This window comes from Thunnus thynnus, chromosome 19 (genome assembly GCF_963924715.1).
Source record: "Thunnus thynnus chromosome 19, fThuThy2.1, whole genome shotgun sequence".
NCBI lineage: Eukaryota > Metazoa > Chordata > Actinopteri > Scombriformes > Scombridae > Thunnus > Thunnus thynnus.
The window spans coordinates 2,009,882-2,036,931 of record NC_089535.1 but is presented as its reverse complement, the minus strand read 5'-3'; the positions used below and the strand labels follow the sequence as shown (position 1 = coordinate 2,036,931).

General features: G+C 40.7%; 2 protein-coding genes and 1 long non-coding RNA gene across 8 annotated transcripts; 2 read left to right on the top strand and 1 right to left on the bottom strand.

The window, feature by feature from the left end:
• Nucleotides 1–1,115: 1,115 nt before the first annotated feature.
• Nucleotides 1,116–20,542, bottom strand: LOC137170697 (helicase POLQ-like). 6 transcript variants are annotated; one of them, XM_067574222.1, is made up of 19 exons: nucleotides 19,846–20,537; nucleotides 19,443–19,700; nucleotides 18,198–18,807; nucleotides 17,930–18,108; nucleotides 17,093–17,293; nucleotides 16,930–17,002; nucleotides 16,274–16,371; nucleotides 15,021–15,119; nucleotides 14,158–14,303; nucleotides 12,215–12,454; nucleotides 10,245–10,386; nucleotides 8,481–8,585; nucleotides 8,195–8,402; nucleotides 6,505–6,662; nucleotides 6,322–6,420; nucleotides 5,099–5,272; nucleotides 4,896–5,009; nucleotides 1,437–1,571; nucleotides 1,116–1,330 (listed from the first exon to the last, which is right to left on the bottom strand). In XM_067574222.1, the coding sequence occupies exons 2-19, from the start codon at nucleotides 19,647–19,649 to the stop codon at nucleotides 1,229–1,231; spliced, it is 3,090 nt and encodes a 1,029-aa protein (XP_067430323.1). In that variant the 5' UTR covers nucleotides 19,650–19,700; nucleotides 19,846–20,537; the 3' UTR covers nucleotides 1,116–1,228. The 6 variants fall into 6 exon arrangements, with proteins under 6 accessions (XP_067430323.1, XP_067430325.1, XP_067430326.1 ...); XM_067574224.1 differs by having other exon boundaries at nucleotides 19,443–19,685; XM_067574225.1 differs by having other exon boundaries at nucleotides 19,443–19,503; nucleotides 19,537–20,534.
• Nucleotides 12,459–13,046, top strand: LOC137171286 (proteoglycan 4-like; the record flags this gene model as incomplete). Its single annotated transcript, XM_067575211.1, has 1 exon — nucleotides 12,459–13,046. A coding segment is annotated over one exon (588 nt), but the record flags the coding sequence as incomplete, so codon positions are not given.
• Nucleotides 20,543–23,695: 3,153 nt separating the features above from the next.
• Nucleotides 23,696–27,021, top strand: LOC137170645 (uncharacterized). The gene is made up of 3 exons (XR_010924642.1): nucleotides 23,696–23,796; nucleotides 25,606–25,658; nucleotides 26,055–27,021. It is a non-coding gene; the product is annotated as an uncharacterized lncRNA (long non-coding RNA).
• Nucleotides 27,022–27,050: the final 29 nt, after the last annotated feature.

Below are 27,050 nucleotides of genomic sequence, written 5' to 3'. Positions count from 1 at the left end.
CAGGAGAGGTTTCCCTTATTCTCCGTTTGTCACTCAAACTAAAAGTTCCTAAAGGTGTGAGGATCTTCCTTCAGTCAAACTAACAGTTTATTTTCTCACTTTCTTTTCCTCTTTTGTCTCTGTGTGTTTGTTTCTGTCACTAACATCCTCTGTATGAGTTTCTAAATCCCTTTTTCTACATATAAAACTCTGAAATCCAGCTTTTCCCTGTATTGCTTTGTTGTTCAGTTTAGAGGTACTTGTACTTTACTTGAGTATTTCCATGTGATGCTACTTTCTACATTTCAGAGGGAAATATTGTACTTTCTACTCCACTACATTTATTTGACAGCTTTAGTTACTTTTCAGATGAAGATTTGACACAATGGATAATATAACAAGCTTTTAAAATACAACACATTGTTAAAGATGAAACCAGTGGTTTCCAACCTTTTTGTCTTTTGACGTCTTACAAAAAGCAGTGTGTAGTCGGGGTCACATTTCACATGTCTATGAGTTGTTAACAGCTCCACCAAATAGTGATTTTTCCCTCTAAACTTCTCACATGCTTTCATTTCAATAAATGTTCAAATGATCCAATATTTCAGCAAAAATCAAAGATTAGAGAAAAAGTCCAAAAACTGAAAACAGATTTGTGTATCAGAACTTTATTTTTTCTTCTTTCCTCTCCCATTAATCATCTCACCACCCCTCAGATTTATCTGCTGACCCTTTGGAGGGGCCCGACCCCTAGGTTGGGAACCACTGGACTAAACTAGCTAACTGTATATAAAGTAGTGTAAACTAGCTCCACCTCCAGCAGCTACAACAGTAACATGCTGCTCTAACACTGATGCTTCACTATTAATAATCTAATGATGTCATATATAATAATATATCAGTCAGAGGGACCAAACCACTACTTTTACTGCAATACTTTAACTACATCAAGCTCATAATACTTATGTACTTTTACTGCAATACTTTAACTACATCAAGCTCATAATACTTATGTACTTTTACTGCAATACTTTAACTACATCAAGCTCATAATACTTATGTACTTTTACTGCAATACTTTAAGTACATCAAACATACATTGATTGCCAAAAAAAAAAATCAAGTGGAGTCGTTCATGTACATTATTTTAATAACAATAATAATAATAATAATAATATTTATTTCCAACGACACAATGAAATAATCAGCAGTTTATTAAGAGAATAAAACTTCTCGGTAATAAGTGAACTCAGGTGAGTCGTGTTTGTGATGCTGAGGGGAAATCTGTCGGCATCATCAGCAGGTCGTCCACTTCCTCCTGAAGCGCCGCCGCTTTTTCATTCAGCAGCATCTGGAACACAGAGGTACATCATCTGATCGACACAAAACAGTTCACATGTTAATTATTACATTAAAAACACGCACGAGCACTGACAACACATTAATGTCGCGCTCACTTTAGCCGAGGCCACGATCTGGACGGCTTGTTTCTTGTAGAGGTTTTCTATCGTCTTGGAGAGAACGGCGGGGTCAGCGTTCGCCAGGTGAGTCAGCGTCTTATAACCAGCGTTGTACAGCTGCTTCGCTCTTGACTGGAGAAAAAAACAACAACACATAATAATAATATTTGTTTATATAGCACTTATCAAAACCAGAGATTACAAAGTGCTTCGCAAGGACAAAATGACAAAGAAACGGAAAAAAAACTCCAAACAACCAACCAGATGCAGACAGATTTACCCAAATTAAATACATTTAAAAAAACAACAACATACAAATCAACAAACTGTTGTAAATATACTGAATATTACTAAGTTTCTTGAGCCTGTGACCCTTTCAGAGGACACCAAACATCATCGTCAGCCGGACGTTTAAGAACTTCTCATTTCTCTGGTTGGGCAGCATCTATGTCTTCATACCTTGATACCTTCCCGATATTTCACCACAGTGTACAGTTTATGGCAATATTTGTATAAAAAAAAAAACCCCAAAGGGGATCTGATGAAACTGATTTTCAGTGTGGAAACTTCACTGAGGACATTTGAGGAGATTCACAACACACAGGACTGACTGTTTCACCTCGTCAACACACTTTAGATACACAATGAACGATCAATACTTTCAGAGGAAAAATCTTATCAAACAGGGTTCAATGGCCAAAAGCGGCTGGAACCTGAAAAACACTCAATAATCACAGAGAAAGTTAGAAGCAGAAACAGAAAGTTATTTAAGCATCTGTTGTCACATCTGTAAACATGAGCTGAAAACATATTCATGCTTCTTGCTGTGCTGCATTCAGGTGTACGCTGTCCGTGAACTGTATCACTCATTTTAAAGCTGTGATCAAATTTCATTCTGTTATCTGACAACAGAAACAGAAAAATATATAAATGAGAACAACTATATTGTGAATTCGGCTGCATTAAAACACAGTACAGGTGATGACAGTGAGCGGGACGAACCTGAACGGAGGTTTAACGGCTGTTTCAGCCATCAAACGTTTACATACTGTAAATACAGTGAAAGTGAACCTTTTAGAGTTTGCTCTATTTCTGCATAAATATGATCTAAAACGTGATCAGATTTGCATTCAGGTCCTAAAACTAGATGAAGAGACATCAGTTAAACAAATGAGACAAAAACCTTACACTTGTTTGTTTATTTATTGAGGGAAATGATCCAATGTTACATATCTGTGTACGTGAACCTCAAGGATTATCAGTTCATTTGAAGGGGAAATTAGAGTCGAGTGTTTCAGTCAATGGGATGATAATCCAGTGTGAGTCTGGGAGGCCCTGCTTTATTTAAAGAAGAGAAATCTGGGTCTTGGTCTTGTGGAAGTGTGTCATGGCTCAAACAACCTGGTCCTCACCAGGCTGGAAAAGGTTACAAAACCATTTCTAAAGAGTTTGGACTCCACCAGTTGCCCTCCCCAGAAGAGGTCGAACAACAAAGATCACACCACGAGCAGGCGTGTAATAGTCTGGGAGGCCACGAGGGACCCCGGGGTAACGTCTAGGAAACTAAAGGTCTCTCTTGCAGCGGCTACAGTCCATGTTCATGAGTCCACCATCAGGAGAACATTGCTGTTGTCTACGGTTCACTCGAGACCACGTGGAGCCAGAAGGTGATTAGAACAATGTGAACATGTGGATGGATGAGACCAAAATCGAACATTTTGGCTTGAATGAGAAGCGTTCTGTTTGGTGATGAGCAAACACTGCATTTCAGCATAAAAACCTGAACCCATCTGTGAAACATGGTGGTGGTGGTATCATGGTTCGGGCTGCTTTGCTGCCTCTGAACCAGGACAGCTTGCAATTATTGATGGACCAGTAAATCCTACAGGACAAGATATCTGTCTGTGAACAGAAGCTCAACAGACAGTGGGTCATGCAGTAAGACAACGACACTAAACGACAAGTCGTTCTACCAAAGAACGGTTAAAGAAGAGGAAAGTTTATGTTTTTGGAACGGCCGAATCAAAGTCCTGACCTTAATCCTGTAGAAATGCTGTGGAAGGACCTGAAACATGTAGCTCATGCAAGTTGAGTTGAGACTGTTCTGTGAGGAGGAAGGGGGTAAAATTCCTCCGAACTGATGTGCAGAGCTGATAAACAGTTACTGGAAACGTTTTATTGAAGTTATTGCTGCAAAAGAGGGTCACACCAGTTACTGAAAGCAAGGGTTCACATACTTGCCTCATACAGATATGTAATAAATAAATGAAAAAGTTTATTTTTTTGTCTCATTTGTTTAATTTGGTTCCCTTTATCTAGTTTTAGGACTTGTGTAAATGATTTGATCATGTTTTAGGTCATATTTAAGCAGAAATACAGAATATTCTCTCTATAATTCTGTCATCCTGTTCGTCTGCGCTGTATTTCTGTAAACACTCCACATCTATTTCCTGTGTGTCCGTCCTGCGGAGGGATCCTCCTCCGTTGCTCTTCCTGAGCTTTCTAACATTTTTCCTTGTTAAAGTTTTTCTTTATGAAGATGTTGTGTTGCTGTACAGACTGTAAACTGACTATGGATCAGTTCTCTCGGTTTATTAGTCTGTTTGCAGGGATTTCTACATCAATATTTAATTTTTTTAATTAATTGATTCCAGAGACATTAACATTTTGGGGGCTGTTGCTTGTCTGTAGTGTTTCCCTGACAACATGTGACTGAAACTAAAACAAACCAACGGGGGTAAAAAACAAACCAAATGTGTGCCCTTGATTTAACCCTTTCACTGCCTGTGCACCTTTCACCAAACATACTCAATCAGCAGGAAGTTTGATAACTTCTCATTTCTCTGGAACATCAGTTCTTGATTAGAGTTGGGCGGCATCTATTTCCTCATACATTTCACCATTTCACCAGGGTACGCTGGAAATGATGGTGTTTGTGGAAAAAAAATAAAAACAAACAAAAAAAAACATAAAAAATGAGCTGCTGGTGATTGACGTCATTGTTTGACATGTTTCAGCCTACAGCGCTGTGTGTCTCGTATGTTATTAACCTACTGAAACAAGTCTTGCTGAGTTTAATACTTAAGGATCATAGAATAATGAATATATAGGAGATTAACACCGTCTTCCATAGACTCTGCTGGAGGACCTGAAGACACTTGTTGCTGCGGCAGACGTCACCTCAATACAGAGATTTCTGAATACCCTGTTATACCATAATGACCTTGATACCACCCAAACCTATTACTGATCCAAACTGGATCCCAGGGAACCAGGATCACTCGTACCTCCTGTTACACTTATTGTGTTATACTGGATAGTTTAAGGGATCTCAGAGACAACACATATCCACTTTGTCGACGCAGGACGAGAGGACGGCGTGTTAAACTGAGCGCTAGGCTCCGTAAATACACATTTGTTTGTCAAAAGACTGAAGCTAAAACGTGGAACACTGACCTCCATGACACCGGCCACCTCCATCAGAGGGATGAGTTCAGCCTTCACGCAGTAGCTCAGCCTGCGCGTCAGCTCCGTCAGCAGAGCTTTGAACGGCCAGAACTCCTCCAGCTCCTGACGGCAGACGTTAAACACAGTCATCAGACCTCAGAGTTGTTTATTCATATGTGCAGATACGCTGAAGAGGGCAGTTCGATCGTCACCTCTGTGAAGTGCAGCACGCAGGAGCAGAAGGCCGAGGAGGAGCTGAGCAGCGTCTGGATGAAGCCTCGGCTCAGCTGGAACCTGTCGGCGACGCTCCACAGGTTGGTCTCCTTCAGTAGAGAGAAGAGCACCAGAGCCAGATACATCCGCCTCACCGCCACCAGGTTCACGCTCTGAAACAACAAACACACCACACACAGCATGCAGAGTGCTCAGGATCACCAGGACATGTGCTGCTTTCACACCAGAAAGCTTGATATTAACAGTAAATAACGGTCACATGATCACACTTCCTACAGGGTCATGTGCTGCAGCTGATTGATTGTTTAGAGGATGGTTAGTGTGTTTATGGGTGTTTCCAGTGTGTGTTGAACCAGCAGTCAGGTGTCAGTATGAACAGCAGGAATGATTACAGCAAGAAAAACATCTTTCACTGTTCATCTGGGCAGTCTGGCTGTTTAAACACGTCGATATGTTATCTTTAATGTGCATTTAATGTATTTTATTGGATAACACATCAACACTGTAATTTGTGCACATGAATTATTCATTTAAGGAAACAAATTAAGTAATTTGAGAGATTTGTGTGCGTAAGTTAGTAATTAAAAGGACATGAATTGCAAATTTTCACACAAAATTTGCTTTTGTTTGTGCACAAACTATTAATTTGGGGGCATGAATTATAAAATAGCAGCCACAAATCATCAAAATGTTTACTGCTGATTATTACGGGGCTCCAGATGTTTACTAAAACGTCATTCAAGTCAATATTTTGTTCCAACAAGTCTCAGAAACTAATGTCACTTCTTTTAATGTGTGTTGTCATAAGTCAAGTTTCCAAATTTGGCGCAAATTTTATCTGAATTTCCAGACAATCATCAAAAGAAAATGTTTGTTTCCGTCTGCTGCTGCTGTGTGAATATCAGCAGATAAACTAATTCTCCAGTCGGTGCCGTTAAACCGTCACAGAAGAAGAAGAAACAACGAGATGACGTCATTAAAAGAGCGACAGTCAAAGCTCAAACGATGGAAAACACGATGTTTCATGTGTTGATGTGAGGAAGGTTACAGTCTCCTCATCATCGCTCCACACAGATCTGATGTTTTCAGCTCTTCAGTCACATGATTCATGACGTCATCGTTTACCCACACAGCTGCTGTTACAGCTCAGACAACAGGAAACACTTTTTCATGTGTTTATCTACAGTCGATGGTTTGTTACCTTTTTCACCGTCTGACCTGCAGCCTTTCTAGCGACGAAGCTCTCCGGCACTCCGACGGCTCCGGACATCTTCTGCTCCGCAGCAGACAGCAGCGTGAACTGTGACGGGACGACAAAGACGCAGATCTGTCAAATCTTCCTCAATATGAAAGCGATTGATAAAGTCTGACGGCGATGCTCTACCTGTCTGAAGTAAATCATCCAGTCGGGCTGGCACTGTGAGATCATGTCGTACGGCGTGACCAGGTAGACCAGGTGGAGGTAACTGTTGAGCAGCAGACCCTCCAGACCTCTAGAGAGGTCTTGGTACAGCTCGTCACTGTAAGTCAGATCCACCGAGCCTGAAGACCACAGACGGACGGATCAGAGTCAAACTCACTGAGGCTGTTTACACTTGCTTTTAAAATGATCTGAACACAGATGGACTGCCGAGACACATCGCTGTCCACGCCTGTGTCTGTCATGCGTCTTCAGGGTGTCCAGCTGACCACTGGTGTCCAGACTTCTGCCTACGTCACTTCTGCTAGAAGGTCAAAGGGCAGCGTGCGCAGTGACCACGTCAGTCTGTCACCTGATTAGTTTTGCAGGAGCATGCTAAGACAACAAAAATGTTTCAAGAACTAATAAACATGTACGAGCTGTTCCAGCTGTTGAGCTGGCAGGACAAAGTCATTTGGCGTTGGTGCGCTGTCACCAAAGCAACCACCGCGTCCCGCATGATGACGTACGTCCTCGTTGGAGACACGTCGGTGTTTTTACGCTACAAAAGACACGTGGTCAAACGCGTCCCAGACCAGCTCGGTAAGTGGTTTGATTGATGGGATCAACCCCAGTGTAAACAGGATGTGTTTATACTGGTTGATGTTGGTTGTTGATGGTTAGCGTCTGTTAGCTGCTGATGTCACAGACAGACGTGTTCGCTGATATCTGAGATGAAGATGACTGTTTGCTGGGTTGAGCAGCTGCCAGCGAAGGAAACACGTTAACTAGTTTAACACTGTTTAGACTGGATTTATGTAGCGTTTGATGGTTTTATAATAATAATAATAATAATAATAATAATAATAATTTGTTTACCACCTTTCATGCAAAGATGCAGCTCAAACTGCTTTATAAAACAAGATCAAATGAAAATAAACAATAAATGAAGGAGAAACAAACAAAACAACAGTTTGATCACAATAAAATAAAACATTAACAATGACGCCAGTAAAGTTACATTAATATGTTTAATGTCTTTTTAAAAACACTGACAGACTTTGCTGTAAGATCTAAATACCTCATTTATTTATCTTCATTATTACTTATTTTTTAACCGCTGACCAATTATCTTTTATTGTTTATCTTTTATTTTATTGTCTTATTCAATGAACTCGTTTAAAGTCTGTTTTGTTTTGTTTGTCTTTTTATTATCTTGGTGTTTATTCGTCTCCAGGTTCATATTTACAGTCCTTTATGATTATCAATCACTTATAAAGCACTTTGAATCACATTTGACTTGTATGAAAGAGCTTTATAGATAAAGTTTACTAGTATTATTATTATTATTATTAAATATATGACAGTGCAGGACAGAAAAGTTTTGATCATTTTAAATGTAAACTTAAATCCTTTGATTAAGAATGATGTAGAGACATTATTTACTGTATTTTATTCACTTCATTCATGTTGTAAAATTGTGTTTAATTCTTTATTTTATTATTATTGATCTGATTGTTTAATCTAATTTGTATTTCATTTTAATAATAATGATTATTTTATGATATTTTCATGATTTTTATGTCTCGTCAGTCGACTGTGAAGCTGTCTGTCTGTCTGAAAGCTGCTGTACTAATAAAGTTTGATTGATTGAATATCGATGAGTGTGATTTACCTTTATACGTAGCTTTTCCCAGCTTGGTGACCTGCAGACTTTCACCGTGTGCGTCTGCAGCGGCGGCGATGAGGTTTTTCTCCTTCAGCTGGTCGACACAGTGCTGAACGACGTCCCACAGACTCTTCTCCGCACACAGCTGCTTCTGCTGGACGTACAGCAGCGTCCCGCACAGGAAGTCCCGCACCTGACCCACCGAGCCAGCGATCTACGACAGAACAGCGCCGAGTCACGGACGTCCACGATTCAGACAACAACAAAAAAACTAAACAAGAGGAAGATTTACGTTTAACCCGACGAGGGACAGGATGAGACTCAGAAGGCCTTTCCCTTCGTCGTGCATCAGGTTGCTGTAACAGTTCTCCATCGGGGCGCAAACCAGACCTTTAGCCTGAAAAAACAACACAAACAAAGAAAAACACAACGATGTGAGAGGAGAATATCTTCAAACATATTTTTATCTGAGAGCATTTTCTGATTTTACATGACTTTATCTTATTTCTACGATTATCTTACAATGAAAAGGTTTTTATCTGTTTTTAGAAAACAAGAGAAGAAATGTCACTGCTGGAATATTAATGAGCTCACAGTGTTTCAGTCTGTCTGACCTTCATCAGGTATACAACACCTCCATATATATATACTGTATATAGAAGCTGCCTCCATCATCCAATCAGAGGTCAATAGTTTGTTAGTTTGACTGATGAGCATCTAGTATCACCATCCAGGTTAAACAAGACTAAAAGATACATTAATACAAAACGACAGAGAGTCATAATAAATCTTATAATTAATTATAGAAACATCCATAAAAACCCCAAAACTCTCCAAAGGTCAAAAATAGAAAATAAGAAGAGAATTAAGAGTAAAAGTGCAGATATATTATTATAAAACATAAACTTAAATTAAGGACTAAAGTTCCAATATGATCAAACATTAAACATTAAATCTTCCTCCAAATGGTAGATAATTATTTTCAATTTTTATGTTTGTTTTTCTTAATCTTATGATTTTATGGTTTTATTTTTCTGCCCGTGAAAAGCTCTTTGTTTTGAAAAATATAAGAAAAAAATGATTATCATCATTATAATAAAGCTAAATCCATTGGTTGATTAATCGATTGGTTGATTAATCGATGGTTAATCGTCATGTTTTCAGTAAGAATTTTAGATTTTCTTTGTCTTATTAACAATAAATTGAACAGAGCTGCACAAATTAGTCGATTAGATGATCGACGTAGAGTTGATTGGCAACTATTTTGATAATTAATTAATGATTTCAGTCATTTTTCAAACAAAAATACCAAATATTGTCTGGTTTCAGATTTCTGAAACGTGAAGATTTTCTGTTTTTCTTTGTCATATACGACAGTAATCTGACTGTTAGTCGGACAAAACGTGCAAATTGAAGACATGATTGTGTTTTTTTTCACTATTTTTGAAACATTTGACTAAATAATGAGTCAATAATGAAAATAATTGTTAGTTGTAGCCCTGAAACTGAATATCTTTGTTTTTGGACTGTTGGTCAGACGACGTTTACAGGAAACTGTAACAGACATTTAATAAACCAAACAAATATCTGATTAATCAGCTGTTATAAAATAGAATCATTGATCCAGATGTTGTTTTATGTTCTGACCATCAGGTTGTTTTTTTTCTTTACTGTCAGTTTGGTGGTCAGCTTTAAGTACTACATTACCCATGAGCCTCAGCTGCTGTTGCTATGGTGAAGTTATTGCATCAGTCTGAAAGTGAATTAATTGAAGCTGCAGATTGTTTTATTATTATTTTCTATTTGAAGCTCTGTGATTGGATGTTTGTTGCTGAAATGCACCCTGGGAGTCGTAGTCTCCTTCAGTTTTATGTCTGCAGTCTTCTACCTCGGACTTTTCATAAAAGAACCAGATATTTTCTGACACACTGCTCATCTTTTGTTCTGATGATTCAACCGGGAGACTTTCATGTCGTCACTAACGTCATCCATCTATAACTTTTCCTGAAATAAAACCTGATAGAACAGTTTCCTGCCGTGCAGTGAGTGTCGTCACCGTGGTCCTGTCTTTGTCCTGCAGGATGAGGATGCTCTCTCCCTCGGTGTCGATTCCCGCTCGCCCGGCTCGTCCCACCATCTGTTTGTACTGGCTCCTCTTCAGGAAGTCTGTGGCCACGTACGGCGAGCGCAGAATCACTCTGTGGACAACGAGGTCAAAGCCAAAAATAGATTACATCTGTCATCTCGTGAGAGACGCAGCGCACTGACTCAGCTTTAAAAACAAACACAGATTAGGACCATTCAGACGCAAAACCTTCATACTTTTATTAACGTTGTGTAATTAGTGGATGATGCTGCAGTGTTTTACATTTTTAATGGGTAAATGTTTACTTGTAGTAGCATCAATGTGACCCTTTAAGGGATTAGACTGGTTGTATTCTGTCTTATTATTATTATTATTATATGTGCAGAACCAAACCAACAAACTGATTCTACTAACAAGTATTATAGAGCTGCAACGATTAGTTGATTAATCAATTAGATGATGGACAGAAATTTAATAGAATAGAATAATGTCTTTATTGTCCATCAGGGTGGAAAACTGTCACATTACACATTAAAGACTGTTCCTGTCTGTGGTTTAAATCTCATCAGATGCTCTGCAGAGTTCAGGATACTGATGAAGGACGTCTTAAATACACGTTTAGTTCCAGAGTCGCTCTACAGCGTCTCCTACTGTCCGAACACGAGGATGATGAGATGTCTGCACTTTCTTCATCGTCCCTTCAGTAAAGAGTTGAATCACTAGTTGACTGTTCTGCTTCCTGGAAAGTTTCACCTTATATTTACAGTTTAAATGTTCGTATCAGGCGGGAAGATGGAAAGTTTTCTTCATTAGTTCTAAACAACATCGAGGCTGCTGAGAAGATAAAGTCGCTGTGAGCGTTTCTTTAAAAAAAGTGTATATTATATAATGTGATGATGTTCAGATTTTCTGTGTCGTACATGATAATAAACTGAGTATCTTTGGGTTTTGGATTGTTAGTCGGACAGAACAAAGTCGCCTCAAGGTTTCAGTTCATCAGATGTGATGATTTTCTGCTTTTCTTTGTCACATATGACAGTAAATTTAATATATATGGTTTCTGTTGGTCGGACAAAACAAGACAACTGAAGACTGAAGATCACTGTGGGCTCTGAGAAATTCTGAACGGCATTTTTTTCATTATTTAAAAAAAAAATATTGACAATAATTAATCAAATATTCTAGAAAATAACTTAAACTGAAACTTAATAACATTAAAGTGAATATCTTTGGGTTGAGGTCTGCTGGTCGTAGAGTTGCAACTAACGATGGATTAGTTGTTGGTCTATAAAATGTCAGAAAACAAAAAAAAAACAACAAAATAACTGTTGCCCACGATGACGTCTTTAATGTCTTGTTTTGTCCACAACCCAAAGACACTGGCTGGCGTCTTCATCACTGGGTGAAGACAGCTGGGAGAACTGGAGCACAGAGAGTTTAAACATAAAGTCAACAGTGAAGATCTGAGCTGCCAGAAGGACAACACAGGAAAATAAATAAATAAATAAATAAATAATGATTTGTGTTATTAGAATCTAATCTGTCAAAAAAAAAATCATGTTCTTGATCATCAACAGTAACATCTTGCAGAGTACAGAGAAAGTTTAGGATCATATCAGATGTACGAACGATCACATAAACGTTGAAAAACGTTTCATTTGCTGGTTAAAGAATTTAAACAGATTAAATATGAATGTTTAAAGTAAAGAAACCAGACAAACAAACATCTGAGAAGATGGAATCAGAGGATTTGAACATTTCCTTCTTTAAAAAAATGAATCAAAACAACTAATCGATGATCAGAATAGTTGGCGATTGATCGTTTGGTGGTTTAGGTGCTGGACTCTGAGTTCAGGATCTTATAATGAACATGTTTCAGGATCAATCAGCCGGCTGCTTCCTCACCTCTGAATGTTTTCTCCTGACTCTGACAGACTGACCTGCGGGCGGGTAGGTTGACGCCTGCAGCCAGCGTGGACGTACAGGTGAGGAGACACAGCACGCCGTTGGAGTAGGCCTCCTCCACCAGTTTCCTCTCCTCGCTGGTCAGCCCGCTGTGGTGATAGGCCAAACCGAACGGTACCGTCCTCCGGAGCACCGGACACACCGAGCCGTTCCCGCTGTCCTTCAGCTCTCTGAGGAGGACGGCCTTCTCCTCCTCCCGGTGCCGCAGAAACTCCCTGTGAGGACAAAACCGAGTCAGACAGCGAGGAGACGGCAGAGGAGACGGCAGAGGAGACGGCAGAGGAGACACCAGAGGAGACGCCAGAGGAGACGCCAGAGGAGACACCAGAGGAGACGGCAGAGGAGACGCCAGAGGAGACGGCAGAGGAGACGCCAGAGGAGACGGCAGAGGAGACACCAGAGGAGACACCAGAGGAGACGGCAGAGGAGACGCCAGAGGAGACGGCAGAGGAGACGCCAGAGGAGACGGCAGAGGAGACACCAGAGGAGACGGCAGAGGAGACGCCAGAGGAGACGGCAGAGGAGACACCAGAGGAGACACCAGAGGAGACGGCAGAGGAGACGCCAGAGGAGACGGCAGAGGAGACGGCAGAGGAGACGGCAGAGGAGACGCCAGAGGAGACGGCAGAGGAGACACCAGAGGAGACGCCAGAGGAGACACCAGAGGAGACGGCAGAGGAGACACCAGAGGAGACACCAGAGGAGACGCCAGAGGAGACAGCAGAGGAGACACCAGAGGAGACGGCAGAGGAGACGGCAGAGGAGACGCCAGAGGAGACACCAGAGGAGACGGCAGAGGAGACGGCAGAGGAGACGGCAGAGGAGACGCCAGAGGAGACGCCAGAGGAGACACCAGAGGAGACGCCAGAGGAGACACCAGAGGAGACGCCAGAGGAGACAGCAGAGGAGACGCCAGAGGAGACGCCAGAGGAGACAGCAGAGGAGACGGCAGAGGAGACGCCAGAGGAGACGCCAGAGGAGACAGCAGAGGAGACGGCAGAGGAGACACCAGAGGAGACGGCAGAGGAGACACCAGAGGAGACGGCAGAGGAGACGCCAGAGGAGACGCCAGAGGAGACGCCAGAGGAGCAGCAGAGGAGACGGCAGAGGAGACGGCAGAGGAGACAGCAGAGGAGACGCCAGAGGAGACGCCAGAGGAGACGCCAGAGGAGCAGCAGAGGAGACGGCAGAGGAGACAGCAGAGGAGACACCAGAGGAGACACCAGAGGAGACGGCAGAGGAGACGGCAGAGGAGACAGCAGAGGAGACACCAGAGGAGACGCCAGAGGAGACGGCAGAGGAGACAGCGAGGAGACACCAGAGGAGACGGCAGAGGAGACACCAGAGGAGACACCAGAGGAGACACCAGAGGAGACGGCAGAGGAGACACCAGAGGAGACGGCAGAGGAGACGGCAGAGGAGACACCAGAGGAGACACCAGAGGAGACGCCAGAGGAGACGCCAGAGGAGACGCCAGAGGAGACACCAGAGGAGACAGCGAGGAGACGCCAGAGGAGACGGCAGAGGAGACGCCAGAGGAGACAGCGAGGAGACGCCAGAGGAGACGCCAGAGGAGACACCAGAGGAGACGCCAGAGGAGACACCAGAGGAGACGCCAGAGGAGACACCAGAGGAGACAGCGAGGAGACGCCAGAGGAGACACCAGAGGAGACAGCAGAGGAGACGGCAGAGGAGACACCAGAGGAGACACCAGAGGAGACACCAGAGGAGACAGCAGAGGAGACGGCAGAGGAGACGCCAGAGGAGACACCAGAGGAGACACCAGAGGAGACAGCAGAGGAGACAGCAGAGGAGACGGCAGAGGAGACGGCAGAGGAGACACCAGAGGAGACGCCAGAGGAGACAGCGAGGAGACGCCAGAGGAGACACCAGAGGAGACGCCGTCAGCTTCACTCACTCTTTCAGATATTTGCAGATCATTCCTGCCACGTTCTCACAGTTCTTCTTAGTGGGACAGAAGACCAGACAGGAGTGTGTTGGGATGACTTCAGTCACCAGAGCGATGATGTGATCCGGGTCGATCTTCTGCATCGCGCTGGAGTACTGAAGGACATCACAGAGGTCACACAAAGAGCTGAACAGTCAATCAAACACTTACACGACTCTCTCACTCATCTTAGTCGTATCGATACGTAAGATAAATGTGTTTCTTTATACACGTCGGCAGGAACTGAGCTACAGTAAAGCTGCTAAACTTCCTGACTACAGTCTGGAAGCTGCAGGTTGTTTCAGACGCAGCTTTTTGTTACACAAGCGTGCAAATAATGTCACTATATACTGTGACTGATGGGACAATAAAACAACAGAAGTCATAAAAGTGTTATTCAGGTCTATTTCTAATATTAAAAGTGTTCTTAACCGATTAATAATCCATCGTTTTCTGTATAAATAATAAATAAGACGGAGAATCTTGTGTTCAAGTTTATTTCATTCGATATTTTTCATCAACTGGTAAATATTACAGTTAATCATGACCGAACACTACTCACATATTTTTCACATTTATGTAAAATCTTGTGAAATATGGATCCTCTCCTTATTGGGATGAACCAGGGCCAATCATATTATAACGTACTAGCATATAAGGTTTATTTATAGCACTTAACAAAACCAGAGATCTCAACATGTTTTCACAGCGGTGTCCAGCCTCGGTCAACATGTGCAGATATTTACCAGCATCCTCCTTAAAGACCGCAACATGTCATTATTAACTGAGCAAACACAGTGGACATATTCTATAATATTATATATGTAAATTACCTTGAAGTTGAGAAGACGTGAGAATCTAAAACATTCCTCTTCTTTTGGGTCCACTTCATAGATGGTGTCTTTTAGTTTCACGTATTCTTTCAGCTGGACCTGAACGCACCACAAATACAGATTTAACAAACAAACATATTTGGCCGGCGGTGACTTCATTAACTCAGGCCTGTTAAATATCTGCTGTTCATGATAAAGTACATTTAATATTAAATTAACCATAGCTCTTTATTGTATTTCTCCACCTTTGTGCTCCTCCAGTTTGTTACCTGATCTATCAACATGATAACAAAATATCCATCTGTACTGATCATCTGCAGCAGCAGGTAGGAAACCTGTTAAACATCATCTGTCTCAAGCAAACTTCCAGCTCCTGAAGGTTGATTTTAACAGTTGTGTCTGAGAAATACTCCACTCACACCTTCTTCTGACTATATTTTTCAGTTATAATCGGTAATAAGTCAAAACACAGTCACATGTCTTACACCATTTGTAGTGAACTACACCTGAACTTTCAAGGAACACTAATCACATACAAACAATCACCTAAGAAGCAGAGAACCGGTCGAGAACCTGATGCCGAGGAGAAGCTGCGGTTTCTTGCACCTGAAGACCTCCGTTAATTTTAACCTCAAACATGAAAAAGCAGAAGTTTCACATGTTCCAAGGAATGTGTTGTAAGTGACAGACGAAGAAAGGTCACAGTTCTGTGTAAAGTCATAAAACATCAGCATGCAGCTGGTAGATGTCCTGATATAGAAAGAGAAGCAGAGAGAGACTCTGTTTGGGCTCAACCTGCTGTTCATGTGATAGAGGTATCAGGTTGAAAGGTTTATTATAGGTGTTTAATTGGCTAAACTGTTAGTGCATCAAAGCTGCCCTATAAAACCAGGCCCTCGACCGTCAGAGTGGACCTCCTCCAGTGATGACCTGCTAGACGGCCATCTTGGAGTACTTTCAAACCTCCAACACCTATTTGCACCGATACACTTTGTTGTGACCCGGCTGTCAGGCATTCCTGACTAAATACACCAGTTTAGAGTAGTTCAAGACAGGCTGAACTCTGGTTCCCTAAGCAAGGCTCGGATGGTCTCGCGTGTAGAGGACAGCGGTCAGAGGACAGCCGTCTGCCGGTGCCTTATCCATATCTGCAGGGGCTATCGGTTATCTGAAGGCAGAAACCATCACAGACAAACACTAAAAAATAAATGTGATTTTTTTTTTATAGTTTTAACAAATTTGAGATCACTTACAGGTCTGAAGTCATTAGTGTAGTTTTCAGCCCTCAAAAACGTCTGCAGGTCTTTGATGTTTCCCAGAGTGGCGCTCATTCCAATAATCTGAGTCATTTCTGAGAAAGAAGAGAGCAGGATTGTTTATTTAACTCAAAAATACTGTTAAAGAGGACATATCATGCACATTTCCAGCTCTATATTTATATTCTGGGGCTCTACTGGAATAAAAACTCCTTATTTATCTTCTACTGGTCCTTTATGCAGCTCCTCAGTTCAGCCTCTGTCTGAAACAGGCTGTTTTAGCTCCTGTCTCTTTAAAGGACCAGTCTGTAGGATTTAGTGGTATCTGGCGGTGAGATTGCAGATTGCAACCAACTGAATACCCCTCCCCCTTTCCTTCCAAGCGTTTAGGAGCAACGAAACAGGCAAAAAATGTGAAAGACCTCTAGAGTCTGTGTTTGGCATCTGGGCAGCTGAAACCTCGACTTTGTCTTACAGGCAGCATTTCTACATACGTTCACCTCAAGTTATAGAACTTTGACCACGTTTAAGATCCGACACACGACCACGATCTTAATGATTGAAAACCACTAAAAGCAGAAAATGTCCCCTTTAAGTCAAATCAAAATGAACTGCTATCAAAGTGAAAAGGAATCATAATAAGAGACACTTACTGCTCATATACAGAACTTTAGCCAGAGTCATTTCAATAACAGCCCCTCTGCTGCCATCGCCCAGCATGTGAAGCTGTGTATGGAAGAACAAACATGTCATTAAACCTCCCTCTGCTTTATGTTTTAACCATCAGAAACACCTTTTATCCAAACTGAAGTGTACCTCATCGACCACCAGCAGCCCGAGGTTATCCAGCCTGTCGGTGTCGATCAGAGAGTTGACCAGGCTGTGAGCTTTTTCTATTGTAGCGATGTACAGAGACCTCTGGTTTCGTCTCTTCACTGGAGGAAACTTGCCCTTGCTGCCAGCGTACTCCTCCACCATGAAGTCCAGCTCCAGGCCAAAGCTCGCTAACCCACGTACCTGAACAACAACAACAACAAAACAAATAAACAAAAAAACAAAACAAACACAAGATAAGTTGTAGTTTCTTCTGGTTTTAAGTCAAATGCTGTGAAGTTAAGTAAAGGTGTTCCACAGGGCTCTATTCTTGGTCCTCTTCTATTCACTGTTTAAACAAAAATAGACAAAAATCTTGTTTCTCTTCTGCTGGTTGTTCATTCAACCACTCTGTCTGCACAGTTTGTACATAATTTATCTATAACTTTAGTTTTGCTACTTGTTCAAACTGAGCTGGAAAACTGGTTTTAAATACTGATTTTTTTTTTATTACACTTGCACATATTGAATATTTGTTGGTTTCTTTAATCGATGTGTTTGTTTTATTTTGTTTTTAGTGCATGTCCAAGTTTTATGTGGGACTGAATGTTTATTTTTGTTTGTTTTTTAGGTGATTATGTGGAAATGTGTAAAACCATAAAAACAATGTATATTGTGTTGTTGTGAATTTCTGTTTATGCTTCTACTGTATGTGTCTTCTGTATCTTGATCTCAGTGAGACAACCTGTTTAAATAAAGGAATAAATACATAAATAAATAAATAAATATACACAGAAAAATCAAGTTTCAATACTAATATTACAGATACTTGCTCAGGACCTTCTCTTGCACCAGTGATATGTACGGTAGGATGAACAGACAGTCCTTCTTCCTGCACAGCAGCTCTCTGAGGATGAGGATCTCTGCGACAAGAGTTTTCCCTCCGCTGGTGGGAAGCGAGTAGATCAGATTCTTCCTCTGATGAACACAGTCCAGGTTCAGACACGTCTCCTGCCAATCTGAAACAGACAAACAGCTTCCACAGTAACGAACTCTGCTCTGAATTATCTGCAGTTATGTAGAATCTGTGAGTAAAACAGAGCATCACCATAAAGGCTCTTGATTCCTCTCAGTTTGTAGATGAGTTCCTTCACTTTGGTTGGAAGTCCAAAGAAAGGTCCGAGGTCGGTTGTCTGAGCAGATACAGTCTCCATGGCCTGCATGGCGACGCTGATCTCCTCAGAAACCACCACTTCTTTCAGCACCACAGAGCGAGAAACCTCGGAGGGAGCGGCGGCGTTGCAGAGCATCGTCCTCTTCAGCTGGTCGGTCACGCTCCTCCTCGCCTTCATCTGTCTCTTGGTTTTATCCTCCGTGTTTCTTTCTACGTCAGAGTTTCTACAAGGTGTAGAGGTTTTATCTCCGTCCTGCAGTTTGCTCCTCTTTGCATTTTCATGAACTCGTTCTTGAAACTCCAGCTGGCTGGCCGGTAAGTCCTCGAAGGGTTCGTCTCCGAGGCCGTCCAAGATGGAATCTGTGAGGATGTCCTCGCCGTCTTTCGATGGACGCAGAGTCGTGAAGTCCCGCTGATCCACAGCTTCGGTCTGGAGGTCACGCTGCCTTTCGTTTTGCTCTGCATCGTCCAGCTTTGCCAAGAGAGAACTGTCCTCCAAGATGCTGTCATAGTCCCCAAATAAGTCCTCACTGTCACTGCAGTACTGCCAACAAAACAAAACATTCATTCAGTTCATGCAGTTTAGTGTTTTTGATCAACAGCAAAATAAGTCAGCCAGATATGTCCAGAGCTACTACTAACCAATATTTTCATTATCGATTAATCTGTTGATTATTTTCTAAAATAACTGATTAGTTGTCCATAAAATGTCAGAAAATGGTGAAAAATGTAGATTACTGTTTCCCAAAGCCCAAGATGGCGTCCTCAAATCTCTTGTTTTGTCCACAACCCAAAAATATTCTGTTTACTGTCACTGAGGACTAAAAAAAACAGAAAATGTTCATATTTAAGAAGCTGCAATTAGAGAATTTGGACATTTTTTCTTAAAAAAGATTCAAAGCAATAAGTTGATTACAGCTCTATTCAGTTTAATATCATACTAAAATTAGAGAATCAGCAAATATTCACTTTGAGAAGATAGATTTAGTGAATTTTGGGGGCATTTCTGCTTGAAAAATAACTTAAATAACTAGTTAATTATCAAATCACAAGCTGTTTCAGCTCTGTTACACGTTCAGCAAAAATGAAAATAATCCTTAGTTGCAGCTGTAGCTCTCTAATAATCATTTAATTGACTAATCCTTCCAGCTCCAGATCAATACTTTGATAATAACGTACCTCAACAGCTTTTATATCAGCCATGATGCTGCTGAGCCTCCAGTTTCTGGGACATTGCTCTGCTCCTCCTCCTCCTCCTCCTCCTCCTCCTCCTCCTCCTCCTCCTCCTCTCTTTCTGGCAGGTGTCAGGTGAGTCTTCAGGATGTCTCTCGACCTTTTTCTTGAGGAAACTCTTTTTACTTTGATTTCTCTCTTTGCAGCATTCATACCTGTCCAGGTCCAGCTGACGTCACACACCTGATGCTACATGTCACACAGCTGGTAAACAAACCGCACAGAAAGCTCACAAACACAATAAATATACTGTATACAGGAGGGGAGCGGAGACACGAGTACATTATACTACAGTAATAATGTTGTTAAAGGCATTAACAATATATGACACTGGCGTTAAACTAGTTACCGTTAAAATAAAAAGCCAACTAGCGTGTTATGTTAACTAGTTAGCTCACTCCCGGCAGTTGAAAACCACCATTTCTTCCCTCAGCTAGCCAACTAGCCACTGCAAACACTCCAAGTTAATAATAAAGATCTACAAAAATAAATAAAAGTCTGTTGTCAAAAATGTTCAAACAAAAAACAGCTCGGTAACTTGCAATTTAAACGTGGAAGCTTTAAACAGTCGGCGTATCATCCGTTTGAAAATTGTCAACATCAACGTCTCAGCAAGAGAGAAATCCCAACATCATTTCCGTTTTCGGTTTACCGGTCACTAGCTAGAACGAAGCTAACCGACTGTTTTCCTTTCTGTATTGATTTCGCTACAATAAACTACTGATAAGTCACCCAAATAAAGCCCATAATTACCAAGAAGCAACAAACTTTGACTAAACGGCGTATTTTTATTTTTAGGATTTGTATCTTTTCTTACATGTTACAGAGGTTGCTTAGCATTCTAATGTGGGTTTACACGATCTTAAAATACTTAAATAAACACAGTCTTTGTGGTAAGCAGCCAAATATGTCACTTCATGACACTGATACGATGTTTTATGAATAATTTCAATCATTATTTTGTTCACTTAAGTAATGGCGGGTAGATGAGTCACCCCCTCTTTGATCGCGGGGGATTTCTATCTTGTCCCCTGTATCTTTGAAGACAGGTCATTTCCGTATCAACGTCTGAGCAAGAGAGAAATCCCAACATCATTTCCGTTTTTGGTTTACCGGATAACTAGCTAGCAACAGTTAACCGCTTCAATAGTTTGACTGTTACCTTTCCGTATTAGTTTAGCTACAATAAACTCCTGATAAGTTACCTATATAGATGTGATAATTACCAGACAGCAAACTTAACATAAATGTTGCCATTTTTTGACAGTTTGTAGTTTATTTTACTTGTTTAGCATGTTTATGTGAATTAAACAAACATAAAATACTCAGATAAATAACTACTATTTCTATGTCGGACGTGCTCTGCCCTCTAACAGGCTTCGCTATTGGTTAAAACCTAATGCGAAGGCGGTTAGGGATGAGATGTACTCCCAGCTGGGCCCAAACTGACAATAGTCCAAACCCAGCCACAACCAAGAAACAGCACCACCACCGCCTGCCTGAGGGCCTCGCATCGGGCTGCAAAAGCCAGCAACAAGCTGTGCGCCTACCAAAACATCTCAGTCTGCTCCAGAATAGGTCCTCTCAGACAGTGCACCAAGCACTGAACAAGACACTGAACCAGCAGTCATGTCCCTGAGATATGACTGCACAAAAGTCGAAGTGGAAGCCCACGAGGCGGCCAAACAGATGTCCTCCACTCCCCAGGTGGAGTGCACCCTCAGACCCACTGGGGGAAGACAACCCACCACCTCATTACTTCTGTGGATTGCATCACAGATCCAGCGAGCGAGCCGTTGCACAGACATAGGGGCCCCCTGAGCCTGACCACCCTAGCAGACGAACAACTTCCTGAAAGCCGCCATGCGCTTCACATAACAGCAGAGCGCCTGCACGGGGCCACAGGGTGTGAAGACACTCCTCCTTCCTGTTGAAGTGAGGACGGGGGAAAAAAGCCCTCAGGCGAATGACCCTTTACCTGAACGAGGAGGTGATGACTTTGGGCTGAAAGGATGGATTTGGACAAAGTTCCACTGACTCATTGTCATCACTGATGGACATACAAAAGTGATGCACAGACAAGGTCCACAAGTCTCTGCACTTTGATCTTGTAGTGACAGGGTGATTTGACTGTCGCCATCTTTGATTTTTGGAGCCAGAGGTGACCATATTTGGACGAGAGGGTGGAGCTGACCCTAGCACTAGCTTCTAGCTTGGTTAGCACGGTGCATTTACAGTCTATGGTTAACTGTGATAATGCTAATGCTAATTTTCGCTAGTGAAAAACAGCCTTAAAACCATTAAAATAAAATGTTTTTACTGGAAAAACTGAACCAACTCCTTGGAGGGTCTTTTATCACAACCAAACACTGAACAAGACTTTTTAATGACTAAAATGTTACAGTTAACTTTCATGAACTGAAAACACTGAAATAGCAGCAGCTACACCTATACTCTGTGAATCTGAGGTTACACCATGGTTACGTTACATATTCAATGTTGTCGCTGTGGTAGCGTCTTGTCTATTTCAATATAAATGGGGCCATAATTTACAAACTGAATTTCTGAAGAGGATTTGAAACTAGCAATTGAGACCATAAACTCATTAGGAAAATGTTTACTGAGGTAATAAATCAAGTGAAAAGGCATTTTCTCATAGACCTCCATACAACCAGACTTTCTTTTTGCAACTAGTGGAGTCTCCACCTGCTGGTCATTAGAAAGACTGCAGGTTTAAGGCACTTCCATATTGACTCCACTTCTCAGGCCTGGAGCTTCCTGCTTGGCTGTGGCAGAAGTGCATTCTGTCCCTGCCTTTAACAAACTGTCCTCTCTGTGTGAGCTGTTATACTGACCTCTGCTGGACGCAGGAGGGAAACACAAACAACCTCAGTGACTTTGAGACAAAGACTCTAATAACAAGATAAAGCACTGCCACAAACAGTTATAAAGCTGCTGTTTGTTTGTTTTTTATGTAATATTTTGCTGAATATTGTATCAGTGTTTTCATATTGTTATTTCTACAGTAAAATAAAGCAGGAACAAGTTGGGATTTTTGAACAGATTGTTGTTTTTTCATTGTTGTTGTTGTTGTTGTTGTGATGGTGGTTATGTGTATTTTATCAGAGACTGTATGATGTTGGATGACGTCTGCTGTGATCAACACAGGTTGTGATGGATCAGTGTTTGTACAATCTGATATTTGTTGTGAATGTACTGATTTAGAGCTGCGACAATTAATCGATTAATCAACTAGTTGCCAACAATTAAATTAATCACCAGGACGTTGTTAATGTGTTGCTTATGGTTTTCTGTTCTAATTCTGGTTCTTGGTTCAATTCTTGTCGTTTTAATTGGAAAAAAATATGTTAAAAGCAGAAGTTGCCTTTATTTTATTCTCATTTAAGCTGCTATAAACTGTAATTTGCAAACAGAAGTGCAGAAAGCTGTCAAGGTTCTGCTAAAGATGTTTATAATTGTCACTTTCCTGCAGCCCTTCAAGACGTCTTTAAATGTCTTTTTATTTGACCAAACTGGCAGATTCAGTGTCTACTTGAGATCCATCGTCACTGGTTGCAGTTCACTACAGAATCATGTTTTCTTCTTTCTAGCATTGTTTCATTTGAACATTCAGAACATTCAGAATGAATAAATATGTTTTTCTTGTTTCCACTCTTGTTAATCATCTTTTCTGTTTCTGAAAATCAGAACATCTGCTGCAGATGGTTTTCCAGTTTTCATTTGTCACACAAAAAACTGTCTAAATACGATATATTTTTTCATTAATGACAAAAAGCAGCTAATTTTACACTTGTTTAGATTATTTTGTGGATTTTCCTTAAAGAACAGGTTCACATTATTTCAAGTGTAGCTGCTAACTCACTGTGTGTGTTTGTGGTTGGATAAATAATGTTTGATCATTCAGCTAACAGCCAAAAGTAGGTTGTTGGTGAATGATGAGCTGATTTTCACTTTGCAGCTAAAATGTCCTTTAATATCCCCTTTAATTGAATTAGATCTGATTTAAAACTTAAATCTGTACACATATTTGTTTCCTGTTTCCAGTTCAGGGTTTGACTCAGAGTTTGTTAAACCTGCTCTCTGGAATATTACCCAGACTTCATTGTGCTCCTGAAACCAAACCTTCATCCTCTGCTGTTTTATCAGCCGCACCTCCTGTTTTACACAGTTTCCTCCTTTTCTATCAGAGCAGGAAGCAGCGCTGCAGGAGTGACAGTCTGATCAATAATTCAGATTGAAGAATCAGAAGAAATGACCTCACAGGGATCAGATTGAACAGGTAAGAAGCAGAACAGTGTTTGTTTCATCAGATTGTGTTTGTTGTTGTTGTTTTGTAGGAATAAGACGACCTGACTCTGTCTCTCTGTGGTTCACTGTTACTGCTGTTAATCAATAATCAATCCCTCAGCGCTGCTGCTGAGGACACTTGTTTAGATAATTTTGTGACTTTTCCTTAAAGAACTGGTTCACATTATTTCAAGTTTTTATTAAAACAGTACTAACATGTCCATATGTGCATTAAAGCAGTTACTGGTCGCTGTAATCATTCCTGTGGTTCATATGGACCATGAAGAGATCTCTTTCTATCATGACTGTACTGGGAGTGATGGAGGACGAAGGTCACAGTCCTCCTTCTGTGTAGAATAACTTCAACTGATACTAATTAATGAGGCTTCAACAGCATTGAGGTGAAGCTGCTCACACATGTCCAGCTGCATGTATGATGAGACCTGATTCTCACACACAGTCTCTCTAACATGAACACAACTAAGTTCAAATGCAGCTTTCAACCAACAGCAGCAACAGTGTGACATTGGTCTGTATGAGACTCTGTGCTGACAGTGTAGTTATATTTATGTCTTAATGATGCCCTTTATGCTCTGTCAATGTTTCACCAACATAACATCATATAGTGCTGCCAAGATGTGATTTACAGTGTTGCAAAGGTCATTACATATTTTTTAAATGTCTTTTTCATGTGGAGCACTTGGTTCATGTAATTTCTTTTATTGTAAAGCACTTTGAGCTGCATTTCTTGTATGAAAGGTGCTATACAAATAAAGCTATTATTATTATTATTATTATTATTATTATTATTATTATTATTATTATTATTATCATAAAGTCTTGATAGTGTAACTGAAATGCTGATGTTTTATTGGCTAAATTACAAATACATTGCATGCATGAGTTGGTTTAGAAAGAAAATCACAACAAAAAAATGATAATGCAACAGATGCAGCAGCCTCTAACAAACATTTAATGAACTCAATCTATCCCTAAATTCCATCCAACATAATCTTTGAAATACAATGGAAATATTCATATTATTACTTTAAGAGACTGTACTTTTGGAAGAAAACCACTTGATTGTACTTGATATTAACTTCAGATGAACTTTAGAATTCATTTTTACAAAGACGAGGACTGTAGATTTTGTCCTTCATCGCTCATGTTGAAAGTGGAAGTGGAAGGGATCTTTTAAAGGCCAGAATGGCCCACGAGGAATAATTACAGCAAACAATAACTGTTTCATTGTGAACCTGTCATTTAACCTAAGGACCTTGTACCTGTAAGGGATCAAATAAGTGAGTATGTTGAGAAATTTCTCCTTTAGCTTTGTTAATTAGTGTATTAATAATTCAGTAACTCACATGTTGTTTCATGGATTGAGATCTAAAACCTAAAGTCTAATGGTGACGTTGGAAAAAGGATCCTCAGTGGAAACTGCACTCTTCACAGGAAAGGAGATTTCAGGTTATCAAATCTGAGAACTTCAGTAGTATTTAGTAAAAATTATTTCCAAAGATTCATTAGTTTATTTAACATTTTCCTCCCAAGACGTTCCTGCAGCAGTTTTAACAGTGCTGAAAATGTTCAGTTACAGGAACAGTTTGATTCTGGATAAGACAGAAAACAAAGGTGTTAAATTTAGACACATAATAGAACTGTAGGTCAGACTGGTTTATAGTTTCAACATCACATCAACTGGCAGACACTGAGGACTGAGCGATGAGAAAACATGCTCAGCAAATGTGTTTTTGTTGTTAATTTTCGCTTATTAATATTTTTTATCTTTTCAACATAGACTTCACTAAGACACAAATATCCTGCAGGTGTGATGGACATTAAATAACTTTGGTAAATCTAACTAAATGTTTTGAAGAATTGAATCAACCCAATAATTCATCTGATAAAAGAAGACCAGACTGGTCATAGTTTTCAACTTGTATTGACTTTCTTACTTCATAAACTGCACCTGCTGGTATCTAGGCTGGGTTTATGAAATACTTTATGAACTGTAGCAGCAGGTGAATGCGTCATTTGCAGCAGAGCTTTTAGACAGAATGTTCTACAGCAGAGGTTCCTAATCTTTTTGTCTTGGGAACCCTTTAAAACATTAAAGATATGGAGAAACAGAATGACAACATTAGGTAGATAGATTTTAAAGATTGTATAAGGAATATGAATCCAAGGAGACACTAAGGAACTTCCAGGTATTGATGGGACCTGAAACACACAATCTGCTTTCCACAGTGAAAAACTTGGAAAAAGGACAGACTACACACACACACAAGAGGCAAAACTCAAGGGCATCATTCACACAGAAGGAGAAGAAACAAGAGATTCAGGCTGAATCTGCTGGAGGATGAAGATCCAGAGGCAAAACCAACCAGGTATGATGGGGCCCATTTAGGATTTTATAAGTCATCAGAAGCACCTTAAAGTCTGATCTAACATGGACAAGGAGCTGATGAAGGGAGGCTGGAATTGTTGTGAGTAGCAGATCGTCTCTCCACTGCTAAGCATAACATTAGTAAAAGCACAGCAAACGTTCCCCTCTTCACTCTAGAACATGTAGAACAACTTCTGTTTCTGCAAAACAACAAAGACATTTCAGTCAGTGGTTATGGTCAATAAATCACACTTTATTTTAATTATCTTAAAGGTGCAGAAGACTGTAACCTGTTTGTAGTTAACTTTTAAATAAAAGAGCTGTGTAGTCTCACGGCCAAAATACAGCAACACGTCTGTCTCAGGATGGCAGCAGCAGAGCATAAATAAAGAGAGAGAGAATAAATAAATCAAATCAATGTGTATCCATGATCCTGTAGTTAAAATGATCTAGTTAATTAATTCAGTACCAGTTAATACAGCCTAGGCTTCCAAACCCTGCATAACCAACTGTATTATCACTTAGCAAAACTCAATATGCATGCAGTAAAGGAGTTGGTGTAGCAGGTAGAAAACCCCACTCTGTCCTGTCTACGTGACAAGTTACATCAGTGCCTGCTGTATCTCAGCTGTCACACGTCTGTTTTCCCTCAATAACCTTCATCAAGACCAGTTAACTGAACTGCCAGTTATGTTTTATCTTGTAATTCAATGGATTTAAGAGAAGACAAGTGAAACAACTTTATTCATATAGCACTGTTAAAACACAGAGGCAATTCAAAGTCCTATATGATAACAATAGCAATATCTTTATTTATATGGCACTTATCTAAACAAAGTTACAAAGTGCTTCACATA